The 14,146-nt window shown below is 37.9% G+C and overlaps 1 protein-coding gene across 7 annotated transcripts in view; it reads right to left on the reverse strand.

Annotated features, from left to right (window-relative positions):
• Wdr47 (WD repeat domain 47) overlaps nt 1–14,146 on the reverse strand; it is a 71,834-nt gene that overhangs the window by 42,159 nt on the left and 15,529 nt on the right. For 4 of the 7 annotated variants that reach the window (XM_087213217.1, XM_087213216.1, XM_087213218.1 and 1 more), the window contains 3 exons: nt 11,119–11,202; nt 5,935–6,019; nt 3,130–3,932 (listed from right to left, as the gene is read on the reverse strand). In XM_087213217.1, coding sequence (XP_087069343.1) covers nt 3,130–3,932; nt 5,935–6,019; nt 11,119–11,202 — 972 coding nt within the window. Of the gene's footprint in view, nt 1–3,129; nt 3,933–5,913; nt 6,020–11,118; nt 11,203–14,146 lie in introns of all 7 variants that reach the window. The other 3 variants (XM_087213215.1, XM_087213213.1, XM_087213214.1) reach the window with 1 other exon arrangement.

Raw genomic sequence — 14,146 nt, forward strand, 5'->3', positions numbered from 1 at the left:
TGACTATACCAGATGTTTATACAGATTAGCCTTTAGGAAGCCCTTCACTTAAATGATCCTACTTACAGCCCCCTTTCTCTTTAAAGAATATTAAAGAAGTATTATAACTCCTTTCTTCTACAATTTTGTAGTAACATAACAGAAACTACTTTCTTATATTTATCCTCTATTTCTTATGCTGTAACAAAAGAGCAATTGCTCTAATTAAACAGAAACTGAGTCCAACATTCCTTTTTCTACAAAGAATGCCTCCAAATATCCTATGTAATATAAGAGGGTTAGTTTTTATGCTGTTTCAAAAAATAAATTTACCGCAGTTAATATTACTACTTCATGGTATTGAAATCTCTGCCTTCTTTCTGTACCTGCCTCCTTTAATACACCTTAAAACTCTGCTTCACTCAGGCCATAGGCATGTTAATCACTTAGGCAGTGTTCATACAAGGCTGCAAGTTCTTCCCCTTCAAGGACAGGCATCAAGATAAGAGTAACTCAGGTATTTTAAAAATTTAAAGGACATGGTTGGGGGCATGGTGGTGGGGGTGGGGGTGGTGGGGGCGTTAGCTCAGTGGTTCTGCTGCTTGCCTCAAAAGCACAAGGACCTGAGTTCGATCCCCGGAACCAAAAAAAAAAAAAATTTAAAGGACACGGGCTGGGAATTTAGCTCAGTGGCACCATCCCTGCCTCGAAAGTGCAAGGTCCTGAGCTCGATCCTCAGTATCAAGAAAAAAAAAAAAATTTTAAAGGACATAATAATCAACAGACTGTGAACTGACTGCTTGCATGTCCAGTTCTAGATCCTTGCAGTGGTGCCCAGAAGTCTGCAGTCATTACCCTAAACCTGCCGGGAAGAGCAAGCCTTACAGGTAAATCAGCCCAAGACAGGAATTGAGGCTGCCTCAAGTAGGACTAATCACCTCATGAGAACCAAACTGCCTCCTTAAGAGATAAGACTTCCCTGGAGCCTTGCGGAATCAGGACTGAAATAACAACCAATCAGTTTGACCAAGACTGATTAATTATGACCCCTTCCCTATATAATCTTTTTTTTTTTCCTAGTGGCTTTCATACCTTCCCTATATAATCTTATTGGAGCTCTTGGTTCAACCCTGAAGACAGGGCTGTGGATGCACGGATACCTCCCCTGCACCCTGCCATTTTCCCAATATAGCTACAAGCATATTGTGTAAATTCCTTTCATGCTTTTCACCATTACTTTTTTCCCTCATTTGATCTTTGAGACCTGATTTTTTGGAACTCCCTGACGTCAGACCTCTCTCTGCCCTAGGACTCTAGCAACAGTACCAACTTTGAGGTACAAAAAAACCATCTGTATACTGTAGAGTTTTCAGAAAAAGCAAGGTAGAAAAGTTTCCTAACCCATGAAATAAATAACTGCTACTCAGGGGATTATTTCATGCCAGGTTTGAGGACAAAAACTGAATAGTACCAAGTGGGAGGGCTAGGGGAAAGGATAGAAGGGAATGGGATTAATATGAGAAAATGGAAAAATAGGAACAAAATCTTTGTAAATAGGGAGGACTGGAGGGGTTTAAGGGAGGGCTGGGCAAGGGTGAAAAATAAGAACCAAGAGAGACTATGTAAAGGTGCAAATTTCCAATGATGAATGTCATTATATTGTATACCTAAAATGTACCAATGATTAGAGTGAATAATCGATAATGTAAAATAGGAAGAAAAGGTCCAAAGGGGTAGGGGTAGTGGGAAGGGCAGGGGGAAGAAAAGAAGGGAAAGGAAGAAATGATGAGAAATGGAAAAAATGGAAATAAAGTCTTTGTAAATAGGGAAGGATGGAGGGTGTGAAGGGAGGGCTAGGAATGGGGAAAAAATAAGAACCAAGATGCATTATATAAAGGTACAATTCCCAATGAGAGATGTAATTGTGTTGTATACCTACAATGTACCAATAAAAGAATTTAATACAAAAAAAAAACTGAATAGTATCTTTAACACACATTTCATATACATAAAGAATCACTAAACTGGACATTGTGGCAAACACTGTAATCCCGGCTACTCAGAAGCTAAGGCAAGAGGATTACAAGTTTGAAGCTAGCAACACTGAGATTCTGTCTCAAAACAGAAAGAAAGAAAGAAAGAGAGAAAGAGAGGGAGGAGAGAGAAAGAAGAGAGAAAGAGGCGACAGACAGATGGCTGAGGATGCATCTCAGCATTCCCTGGCTCAATACTCAGTACCCCACATACATACATACATACATACATACATACACAAACACACACACACACACACACACACACACAGAAAGATAAGTGAAGAATGGAAATGGAGGATTTTATATACATAATCATTCACTACAATACTATTCAGGAGAAAAAAGTGGAAACAGCCTGGGTTCTACATGATGTAATTATACAATAGAATATCGCATACTTACCATTAACCATACTGGAGCTCAAGAAATGTTTAGGAAAATGGAAAACATTCATGATATTCCAAGCGAAAAAAGGTTAAATGAAAATATACATAGTATATTCCCAATCTAAAAGAAACATATTCACAGGAAAAAAACAAAAAAAAACTAGTCATCTAAGTGTTGAGATTGTGTGGGATTTTAATTCTCATCCTATTATTCTTTTATGTTATCTAAATTTTCTTCACAGCATATCTATTGCCTTTATAACCAGTGAAAAAACAATATAAGATGCCCTTGTGTGGCGGTGCACACCTGTAATCAGCACTCAGGAGGATGAAGAAGGAGGATTGCTGCAAGTTCGAGGCCAGCCTCAGCTACCTAGTAAGTTCAAGCCAGTCTGAACTACACAGCAAGATTTTGTCGCAAAATAATTAATTAATTAAATGAATGAATGAATAATGAGATAAAAAAATAAAGATTTTCTCTTATAATTTTAATTATCTGAATTAAAAAACCCTTTCTAAAGATTTTTAAAACTTTTATTTTTTTCCTGGTACTACGAATCGAACTCAGGACCTTGTGCTTACCAAGCAGGCATGGTGGCACCACTAAGCTAATCCCTGGCCCAGGATTAACTTTAAAGGGATTTGAAAATTGAGAAAAATACACACCAACCCAATCAGATTATCTTACATTCAGGGAAATTTCCTAATTTTTATGAGCAAATGCTTACCGCTCAGGGGATTCTTCATAAATACTGTGACATTCTGTATTCTCAAGCATGAGACTTCTACTGAGGTTTTGTACCCCTGGATAATGGAAGTTAGCAAAGGAGTGTGACATTGGAGAAGTTTTGTTCCCAAGATCTGAGATTCTCTTATCATGACTGGTTAATCCACAAGTGAGGCCATCTAAAGCAGGATTCAGAGAGCGGGTCATATAGGCATCAGCTGATTGAGGTCTTCTCATTGGGGATGATGGATAGGGAGAAAGTTTGCTGATAAGAGGAGTCAAAAGATCAGCATATGCAGCTTTTGTTGGTTTCAGAAGTTTGTCAACATGGATATTAAGCATCTTCTGTTCAAAAGCACAAGAGAACACAGAAGAAGGGAGATTCTGAAGCCATGACAATAAACTCAAATCCAAATCATCACAACCATTCCCACATAAAAGGTCGATGCCAAGAAGTACTTCACTTTCTGTAATTTCTTCTCCGGTTGCTTTACTCTGACAAAATTCTACACAGCATTCATAAAGCAGGCCTTTCATTACAAGCTGAAATAACCGATTGTTACTTGCTTTAAAACCAGCCTCACTTAGCTTCCTGTCAGCAGGGATGAACTCTGCAACCATGACACAAGCTTCCTCAAAACAGTGAACTCGGGCAGTGCTGGGATTCCAGTCCTTAAACTCAGCATGATTGGTCAGACGAGGCAAAGTCAAAAGCAAACAGAGCTTGCTATAGTCATCTTTAGAAGGACAGTACTCTTCTAGAGCATGTAAACATTGCACAGCTTCTTGCATGGTAAATTCCAGCTGTAAAAAAATATAAATGATCAGTATAAAAAGAGAAAAACTTTAAAAATCACTACTAAAAATGAAATACGACAGCTGAAAAAGAATATGAAGAGCAAATTCTGATGCCACAGAATATACATATAATTTGTAGACCATGTAACAAGTCTCAACTCAGGAACCAGAATGTTTTCATATCTAAATAAAAACAATAAATAATTTGGTTAATTAGCACATTAAGCTTTTATCTATAAAAATAGTGTTCTAATTCAGGCTTAAAAATTGTTAATTTCAAATGTATAACTTTTTTTTGGTACTGGGGATCCAACTCAGGATCTTGAACTTGCAAGTCAGGCAGCAGAACCACTGAGCTAAATCCTTGGGCCCACAAATGTATAACTTTTTAAAGCTAAGAAAAATTCAATTTTCTAGAAGTGAAAAATGAAGCATGCCAAGCACAGAACCTTCTTGTTTGGCTTATCCAAAGAGCAAAAGAGTCATTTTCTTTGTTCCAACTTGTCTTAGGACAAATTTGTATGAAGAAAGAAAGTAAATCAGAAAAGGGAACATCAACAGTTCATTTACTACAAAAAAAAAAAAAATGTCCAGAGACAGGAAAAAAGGAAGCTTAGCCAAAAGCTGAACTAGTTCAATTTGGGTAATGAATGTTGTCAATGAACAATACCTTAAAGTCCAGTCTCCTTATCTTACACATGGGAAAAGTACAGATTTAGTTAGTAACAAAGAATGGGCCGGGGATTTAGCTCAGTGGTTTCGCCGCCTGCTGCGCAAGTGCAAGGACCCGAGTGAGTTCGATCCCCGGTACCAAAAAAGCAAACAAAACCTACTACTTAGTAACAAAGAATAAAACTTAAGTCTTCTGAATTCATGGTCTACTTTTGGACACCATTATTGGACAAACACATCTCTATTATACATGAAAGTCCCTACTGTAATGTCCTTTGGCTTTTGCTATGGCCTAAATGTTTGAATCTCCTCAATTTGTTGAAATCCTAAGCCCTAGGATGATGATTATGAGGGTGGGGCCTTTGAGAAGTGACTAGGTTTTGAGGGTGCAGACCTCCTGAATGGGATTAGGGCCCTTATAAAAAGAGATCCCAAAAGCAAGCTCTTCCACCATGTGAAGACTAGAAAAGTGCCATCCATGAACCAGAAAGCGAGCCCCTCCATAGACAGTAACCTGCCAGCACCATGATCGTTGACTTCCCAGCTTCCAGTACTGAGAGAAATAAATTTTTGTTGATCATATTTGTTATAGCAGCACAGACTAAGACAGCTTACTTCCATGGACATTTACTAGAACTTACAAAAATGTATGTGGTTTTAGATGTGAGAATACTAATACTGAAACTTTAAAAGTATCTAATAAAAATGAGTTTACCATTATTGAATTTAAATTGTCGTAAAGACAACATTTCACCAAAATATGACAATATGGGTCAAAATTCTGAAAAAAGTTAGGCATGATGGCACACACCTGTAATCCCAGCACTCTTGGGGGCTGTGGCACAAATTCAAGCCCAGCCTGGGTAACTTAATGACTTAGGTAGGCCCTGTCTCAAAATAAAAAGAAAAAAAAATAAAAGGGCTAGAGATACAGTGCAATGCAAAGGTGCTTTGGTAGAAAGGAAAGAAGGAAGGAAAGAAAGGAAAGGAAGGAAGGAAGGAGGAAGGGGCTGAAAAACAGAAAAAGGTAAATATAACCAACCCACTTCTAGAATAAGAAAAGAAGAAATGATGACTAATAAATCAAACATGTACTACTTGAACAAGAGAGGAACACACACTCTTCCAATTAGCCAGCTATTCACATATCATTTTGCTTTAAATCATGGAACAAGTTTAGAAGCACTACAGATTGAAAGTAATCTGCAAAATAGCAGATACTGCCCCAATCTCACTCATAAAAACTTTGAAAACTCATGATAATCTTTTTAGTGAATAAAATACTTATGACCGAAAACAAGACTATGGCGCAAACCTTCAGGAATAAAAATCTTACATGCTGAGGTTCATCTTCTGCTGACATTGCATTGTTAACACATAAAGCCTCTAAAAACTTCTGCTTCAGGATAATATAACGAAACCTGTGAAAAATAGCAAATGATATATTAAAATGATTAAAAAGCTAAATAGCAGGGCCGGGGATTTAGCTCAGTGGCACTGCGCCTGCCTCCCAAGTGCAAGTTCCTGAGTTCAATCCCTGGTACCAAAAAAAAAAAAAAAAATAGCAGTAATGTTAAAGACAAGAAACTCAAGTTTCTTAGACAAAATAGGCCAATTTTGGTTGATTGATTGATTGACTGATTGATTTGGTTGATGCTAGGGATAGACCCCAAGGCCTCCCATGTGCTAGGCAAGTACTCTATCATGGGGCTACCATCACCAGTCTGGTCATGGTTGTTTTGTTTTGTTTTTTTGGTACCTTGGATTGAACTCGGTACCTTCCACTGGCGAGGCAGGTGGTGGCACCACTGAGCTAAATCCCCAGCCCTGGTCATGTTTGTTTTTAAGAACTAATTACTTCTTCTAAAAAATAGTTCTTTAAAAAATTAATCTTACAAGGTCTAATAAGTCAGAAGCACTTTTCAAGTTAGTATAAGCAAACTTTGCTTTCAGAATATTCTTAAGATATTTCACTAAGCTTCTTACCATATTGGAGCCATAGATGAAATAATTTCAGTCACAAATAATCACAATTTAACACTCAGAAGAAAGATTTCTAAATCCAATAATAATAATCCTACACAAAAATCCAATTTTTATGGAAGATGTCAAATATCACCTAATTAGAAATAAAAGTTTTATATATTCAAAATGATTTTTCTGTCATCTAAAACTTGTTAATTCTATTAATTTTTTTTAAAAGCAATTGTACTGCCTCACAAGCACAAGGACCCGAGTTTGATCCCTGGTACCAAAAAAAAAAAAAGTAATTGTAGGATACAATGATGATGTTTTGTCACTATGTCACACTGTAGGAAGACTAAATTAAGTTTTTTCATTTTAAACATTAGGGATGTCTAATAAAATGGAGCAGAAAGGGTTGGAGAAAACAAATATTTCTAAAAAGTCACAAAATAACTACAGACTTAAAACTTTTTTTTTTGGTACCGGGGATGAAACTCGGGTCCTTGCTCTTGCACAGCAGGCGGCGAAACCACTGAGCTAAATCCCCGGCCCTAGACTTTAAAAACTTTTTAACAGGGATTTTTTTTTTTTTTTTTTTTTTTTTTTGTACCAGGGATCAAACTCAGGACCTTGCGCTTGTGAGGCAGGTGGCAGTACCACTGAGCTAAATCCCCAGCCCCATTAACAGGGCTTTTAATCAGGAAGGGAAAGGAGAACAAAGAATCAAAATAACTTTGATAACCTTTGAACACTTTAGTTTCTAAGTGTTGAAAAAATAATGAAACTTCAGCCATTCTTTCAGGCTTTGTTGTATAAATACCCAATAAAACAAAATGTCCAATAAAACAATCTGCGCCTTTAAGAAGGTTATCTAATAAATTATATGAAATATATATAGGATTCAGCAATCTTTTTTTTCTTTCATTCAGCACTCTTGAAGGAGTGTGAAACCAATTCTACTAGAAAAGGCAAAAGTAAAGAAAAGACCTATAAGACCCAACTAACATAAGATTATCAAGAAGCCTGGCTTAGGTCCTGAGTTTGAGCCCCAGTACCCAAAAAAAAAAAGAAGAAGACTAGCTTAGCCAATTTATAAACAATGAATCAAAAAGTAATATGAGGTTCAACTTTTTTAATAGGGGAGGGAAAGGGGAAGTAAAAATAAGATATGTTATGTACATTTACCAACTCTTCATTATGAATGTAATCATTACGTACTACAAACACATACTAATAAAATTTTTAAATTTCTGTAACATTAGAGCAACTTGTATCTGATAAACTATATATGACTAAATAACAATGCTAATCACTAGACAAAACATACAAAAGAATAGTAATTTGAACAGAATGCAAAAATAATCAAAAGCTGCCACTACTAGAGGGAGGTCAATTCTTGAAAAAAGATAACTTTAGGGGTTGAGATTCAAGGGTATAAGGCTTTTCAGGTGAAGGCACTCCCCAATCTGTACACAGTGAGTTTGAATGCAAGCAGAACTCTACTATAGTTTTAAAGACTTGAAGCTTAGTACTGCCAGAGCAGATGAAAAGTGAGGGGGGAGCCAAAAAAGAGGGAACACAGTAAGACACTAAATCTGTTGTATAAATTCATGTGCCCAAATCTTTGTCTATCCTCTAAACTGTTAAGATGCCAGGGACAGCTGGGCATGGTGGCTCACATCTGTAATCCCAGCAGAAAGATCACAAATTAAAGCTCAGTCTGGGCACCTTGGTGGCTTAATGAGACTTTGCCTCAAAAGCAGGGGAGGATGTAGCTCAGTGCAAAACCCTAGCCTATGGCACTTGTGCCGCAGCTGGCTATTATAATTAAAAGCTCTAAAATGTTTGCCATCACTACTACACTCAATCTCCAGAATCCAAGAAAAAAAAAGATGCCATGGAGATAAGGAGCCCAGGGAAAGCAACACAAGTAAGGTCATAAAAGCAAGCAGCAATTTTAGCTGGTCAAAGCCAGGCATGGTAGCACAGGCCTGTATTCCCAGCACTCAGGAGGCTGAGGCAGGAGGATTGCCGTGAGTTTGAGGCCAGCCTGGGCTACACAGTGAGTTCAGGACCAGCATGAACTATAGCAAGACCTTGTCTGAAAAAAAAGAATACATCTGGGCTGGGGATTTAGCTCAGTGGTTCCGGTGCCTGTCTCTCAAGTGCCAGGTCCCAAGTTCAATCCCCGATACCAAAAAAAAAAAAAAAAGAATACATCTACAGAGGGCAGAATATTTTTACAAAATGATTGGATGTTTAAAAAAAAAAAGGAAAAAATAAAATTTTAAGAAACTGAGTCTGACAGGACTAATGTTCAAATTAGCAAATAAGGACTACACTAGCAAATAAGCAGCTGTTATAGCTTGTATGTAGATCTCTACCAAAAGCCTCAGGTGATCACAGGTGAGGCTTTTGGGAGTGACTGGATCCTGGGTGTGTGGTAGTGGATTCATCCACTGATTTATTTAGCATTGTTCTGGGTGTGGGTGATGGATTAATGAAGAGAGAAGACCCACTCTGGGTATGGGTGGCACCATTCAATAGGCCTATAGCTTGGATCGAATAAAAGGAAAAGCAGAAGGAAGGCTGCTGCCTCCTGCCTGCCATGCCACGCCATGCCATGAAATGTTTCTCCTCTGCTAGGCTCCCCTGCCTTGAAAGCAGCCAACTGTGGACTAAAACCTCTACAAACTGAGCTAAAATAAACATTTCTTCCTTTCACTTAATGGGTGTTGGGTATTTTGTCCAAGCAATGAGAAAGTAACCAAGACAACAGCTATTATAAATATGTTCAAGGACTTAAAGGAAAATATAGTCACAATGAACAAACATATAGGAATAGCTAAGCAGACAAATTATAAAACAAAATTTTAAAACTGAAAATTACAGTATCTGAAATAAAAAATTCACTGTTTGTCAGACTGCTAATAGAAGTGTCAGTGAACATTAAATCAATGAAAATAATTCAGGACCAGGGATTTAGCTCAGTGATTCCACCCTCTGCCTCACAAACTCAAGGTCCCAAGTTTGATCTCCAGTACCAAAAATAAAAAATAAAAAATAAAAAAATTCAGAAGAAAGACTTCAGGTCAGGTGTGTGGTGCATGCCTGTAATCCCAGCACTCTGGGAGGCTGAGTAAGTAGGATCACAGGTTGGAACTCAGCCTGGGCAACTTGTTAACTTAGCAAGATCCTGTCTCACAATAAAAAATAAATAGAGGGTGGAGATACAGCTTAGTGCAAAGGCCCTGGATTCAATCCTTGATACAACAAATAAATAAATTTTTAAAATAAAGAGGGTCAGGGATTTAGCTCAGTGGTTCCACCGCCTGCCTCGCAAGCTAAGGACCCGAGTTGGATCCCTGGTACCAAAAAAAAAAAAAGGGCCGGGGATTTACCTCAGTGGTTCCACCGCCTGCTTCGCAAGCTGAGGGACCCGAGTTTGATCCCCGGTACCAAAAAATAAATAAATAAGAATAAAAAAATAAAAATAATAAAGAATTGGGACCGGGGATTTAGCTCAGTGGTTCCGCTGCCTGCCTCGAAAGCGCAAGGTTCCAAGTTCGATCCCTGGTACCCCCCCCAAAAAATAATAATAATGATAAAGAATAGAAAGGTTAGACATGGTGGTGCATGCCTGTATTTCCAGCACTTGGGAGGCCGAGATAGGAGGATTACAAGTTCAAGGTCAAGCTCATGTATATAGCAAGTTATAGCAAGACCCTATCTCAATAAAACAAAAACAAACAAAAAACAGAGAAAAAACTGATTTTAAAAAATAAAAGGAGGGGCAGGGATTTAGCTCAGTGGTTCCACCACCTGCCTTGAAAGCACAAGGTCCCGAGTTCGATCCCCAGTACCAAAAAAATAAAAAATAAATAAAAGGAGTTGGTCATTTTTGTGTGAGGTCCTACATTCAATGCCCAGAACCATAAAAGGAAGGAAAAAAAAAAGCCTCAGTCAAGTGAAAAAACAAAAACAAAAATCATGCCCAGAAGGAAAAAGAAGAAAAAGAAGAGAAAATATGAAGATGATAATGGCCAAAAACTTCCAAATTTTGAAGAAAAAAACTTAAGAGGTTCAAAGAGTTCAGCAAATCCCAAGAAGAAAAAATACCAAAAACCCAAACTTAAGACATTATAATCAAACTGCTGAAAAATCAACAATAAACAGAAACTTGAAGGTAGCCAGAAAAAAAAAGAGAAAGAATACATATAACATACAAGGAATAAAGATACAAATTATAGTTGACTGCTCAGGAGAAACAATGGAGTCCAAGAGGTAATATCTATAAAGTCTTTCTGCTATCATCAAACAGCACTCACAACTTCTTACATTACTAAGTTTATTTGCATATCAGATTTTCAAATACCTGAAGCACATTCACTTGTCCTATAGAAGCTCATCAACTCAATAGGATCTAGTGTAGTATTTTCTAGGAAAAGCCAAGAGTCTTTTTTTTTCAGCAAGAGTCTTATTTTTAATTTTTTGTATTTTTTGCCAAACTCCCCTACCAATGATATGAGACTAGAAGTTTCAGATAAAATCTTACCTTTTTTTGTCAAATTTTTCCATACATTCGAGAGGCTGAATAAACTGAAGAACTTCATCCCACTGACCATCAAGGATTAGCTGTCTAAATTTAAAAAAAAACAAACAAATTCAGGTTACACTGATAATGACAGAATAGATAACAAAACAGTATTGAGACTTCACAAAGCACATAATGAGAATAACATTTGCTTTCTCAAATACTACAATAAAACAAAGATTTTCACACTGGTAACAACATATGCTATATGGAAAGAATTTGTGATTTTCACACTGGTAACAACATATGCTATATGGAAAGAATTTGTGAGTCTGTAACCACTTTTCATATTAGTATATATGTGGTGTCTGACTTCTAAAATAACATTGGACTAAGCCTAAAAGTTCCTTCATTTCCCTATTTACCTTACAGTTTTAAAGCTAGCACATATTGTTTAAGAACCTGTGGGTGAAGCTCAGTGGTAGAACACTTGCCTAGCATGTACATGGCCCTGGATTCAATCTGCAGGACCAGAACAATAAAACAAAACAGTATGTAAGTATATTCTATTCTCACTAAAGGATCTTGTACCTTACCCCCTCCAAGAGGATACTTTTAGTTGTCAAAACTGGGAGCAGTAGCCAGGTATGGTGGTGCACGCCTATAATCCCAGGACTCTGGGAGGCTGAGGCAGGAGGATATGAGTTGAAGCCCACTCTGGGCAACTTGGTAGCACAGTAAGACCTTTCCTTGAAACAAAAAAATTAAAAATAAAAAAGTGATGGAGATACAGCTCAGTGCAAAGGCTGAGTTCAATCCCTAATAGTGGGGGGGGGGGATACTACTAGTACCTAGTAGGTAGAGGTCAGGGATGCCTCTAAATATCCTACAATGCATAGGGGACACATAAGACACACACACACACACACACACACACACACACACACACAAAACACAGACTTATGTGGCCCAAATTTTAATAGTGCTAATGTTGAGAAATTCTGCTCTAAATCGTGAATTCTATGTCTTTGAGGACTTGACACTAAAGCTTGACACTCTGAAAAAGAAAACAGTAAAGAACTCAGTACCACAAAAGAAGGAGGAGTGAGGAGGAGTGGGAGAAGAAAGAAAAAAAAGAACAAGGAACATGAACAAGTTTCATACTACATTAAGTGGTCTCTGGGAACTTCCTTTTTTTTTTTTTTTTTTTGCAGTACCGAGGAAAATTTCCAAAAGTTAGAAAGCATTCTTATCCCTCTCCTTTTTTTCCTTTTTTGTTTTATTTATTTATTTAGATAGGGTCTCTCTATGCAGTTCAGGCTGGCCTTGAACTCACTAAGCAGCCCAGGCTAGCCTCAAACTCACAGTGATCCTCCTGCCTCAGCCTCCCAAATGCTGGGATTACAGGCATGCACCACCATGTTTGGCTTTCCTCTTTATTTTCAATAACAATTTCCCTACTTTTAGATTTTTTTTTTCGGTAGTAGGGATTGAACCCAGGTCTTTGTGTACACTAGACAAGCACTCTTGGGCTAAGCCACATCCCCAGCTCTCTTATTTTAAGTCAGGGTCTCACTAAGTAGCCAGGCTGGCCTTGCTTGCAATCCTCCTGCCTCAACTTCCCGAATAGCTGGGATTGCAGCATGTGCCACAACGCTAGGCTTGGATTTTTGTAATGGTAAAAATTTAAAAGGGAGGTGTGGGTAGGAGAACCTACATAAGTTACCAACACTTTATTCTACAAAGAAAGAATATTGGGGCTGGGGATTTAGCTCAGTGGTTTTGCCACCTTCTGCACAAGCGCAAGGACCCAAGTTCGATCCCTGATACCAAAAGAAAAAACAAAGAAAGAATATTACTGCCGGGGATGTAGCTCAGTGGTGCAGCACCTGCCTGGCAAACATTAGACCCTGAGTTTGAGTCCCGATACCAATAAATCAACATATAGCATAATCATTTTATAAAAGGACATTTTTATAATAAAAGAGCAGAAAGAACCAAATTGCAAAGGGCAGCCCTTTAAGATGAACAGCCAGGCACGGTGGTGCACACCTGCAATCCCAGCACTGAACTACAGAGACCCTGTCTCAAAAAAAAACAAAACATATTTAGTATAATGAAAAAAATTACTATTTTATACTTCTGCGAATTTCACCCTTGGACCAGTAATATTTCATCGCAAACCAACAGGTTCCTGGAAGGTACTTAAGAGCCGCTACTAAACTCCAGAAGTATCAGTGCTTGAAAGACAAGGCCAAAAAGAACACTGCCTCACTGCTAACTACACCACTGACCAAACTCCCTGAGGCTGAGTAACATTCACAACACAAAATACAGGGAAATATAATGAGTTTAAATGGTAACTGCCCTAATATAATAATTGTGCTTTTTAAAGTTCTCCACCTCCCCGCCAGTAGTGGGGATTGAATCTACAGCCTTCCCAATGAGCTACAACCCCATCCCCTGTCCCCCTTTTTTTGAGACAGGGTCTCACCAAGCCTCTAAGGTGACCAGGCCGGGCTTGAACTCATGATTGTCCTGCCTCAGCCTCCCAGAATGCTAAGATTACAGGTCTGACCCATCATGCCTAGATGAATACTCCATTTTGTCCACAAATATGCACTCCTTGTCAAAGATATTTATCACACAGAAACAGACATTTCTGCCTGGAAATCTAGGATTTTCTTTTTCCATCCAATTCAGGTTGGGATATATTTGGCTTGGCATTTTGGAAAACATGTTAATCCTCTTTGCCTTGCAATTCCACCCCTAAGAATCTTGTTCTAAAAAAATAATCCAGGATTCAGAAAAAGTTTTGTGCATAAAATCTATTCAGTAGAACATCTAACAGGAAACAATTATCTAAAAATACAGGAACAATTAAGAAATTAACTGAAAAAATTTAATGTATAAATTTGTAATCACACAGAGAATCCTTGTAATGTTAGTGGATAAAGCAGAACTGTAAATTAAATAAATCACAAGACTGCTACTAAGAGATGCATGGGAGGGCCGGGGATTTAGCTCAGTGGTCACGTCACCCACCTCG

Source organism: Heterocephalus glaber, unplaced genomic scaffold, assembly GCF_053883595.1.
Source record: "Heterocephalus glaber isolate CG9 unplaced genomic scaffold, H.glaber_assembly_v1.0 deba00001442, whole genome shotgun sequence".
Classification (NCBI taxonomy): domain Eukaryota; kingdom Metazoa; phylum Chordata; class Mammalia; order Rodentia; family Bathyergidae; genus Heterocephalus; species Heterocephalus glaber.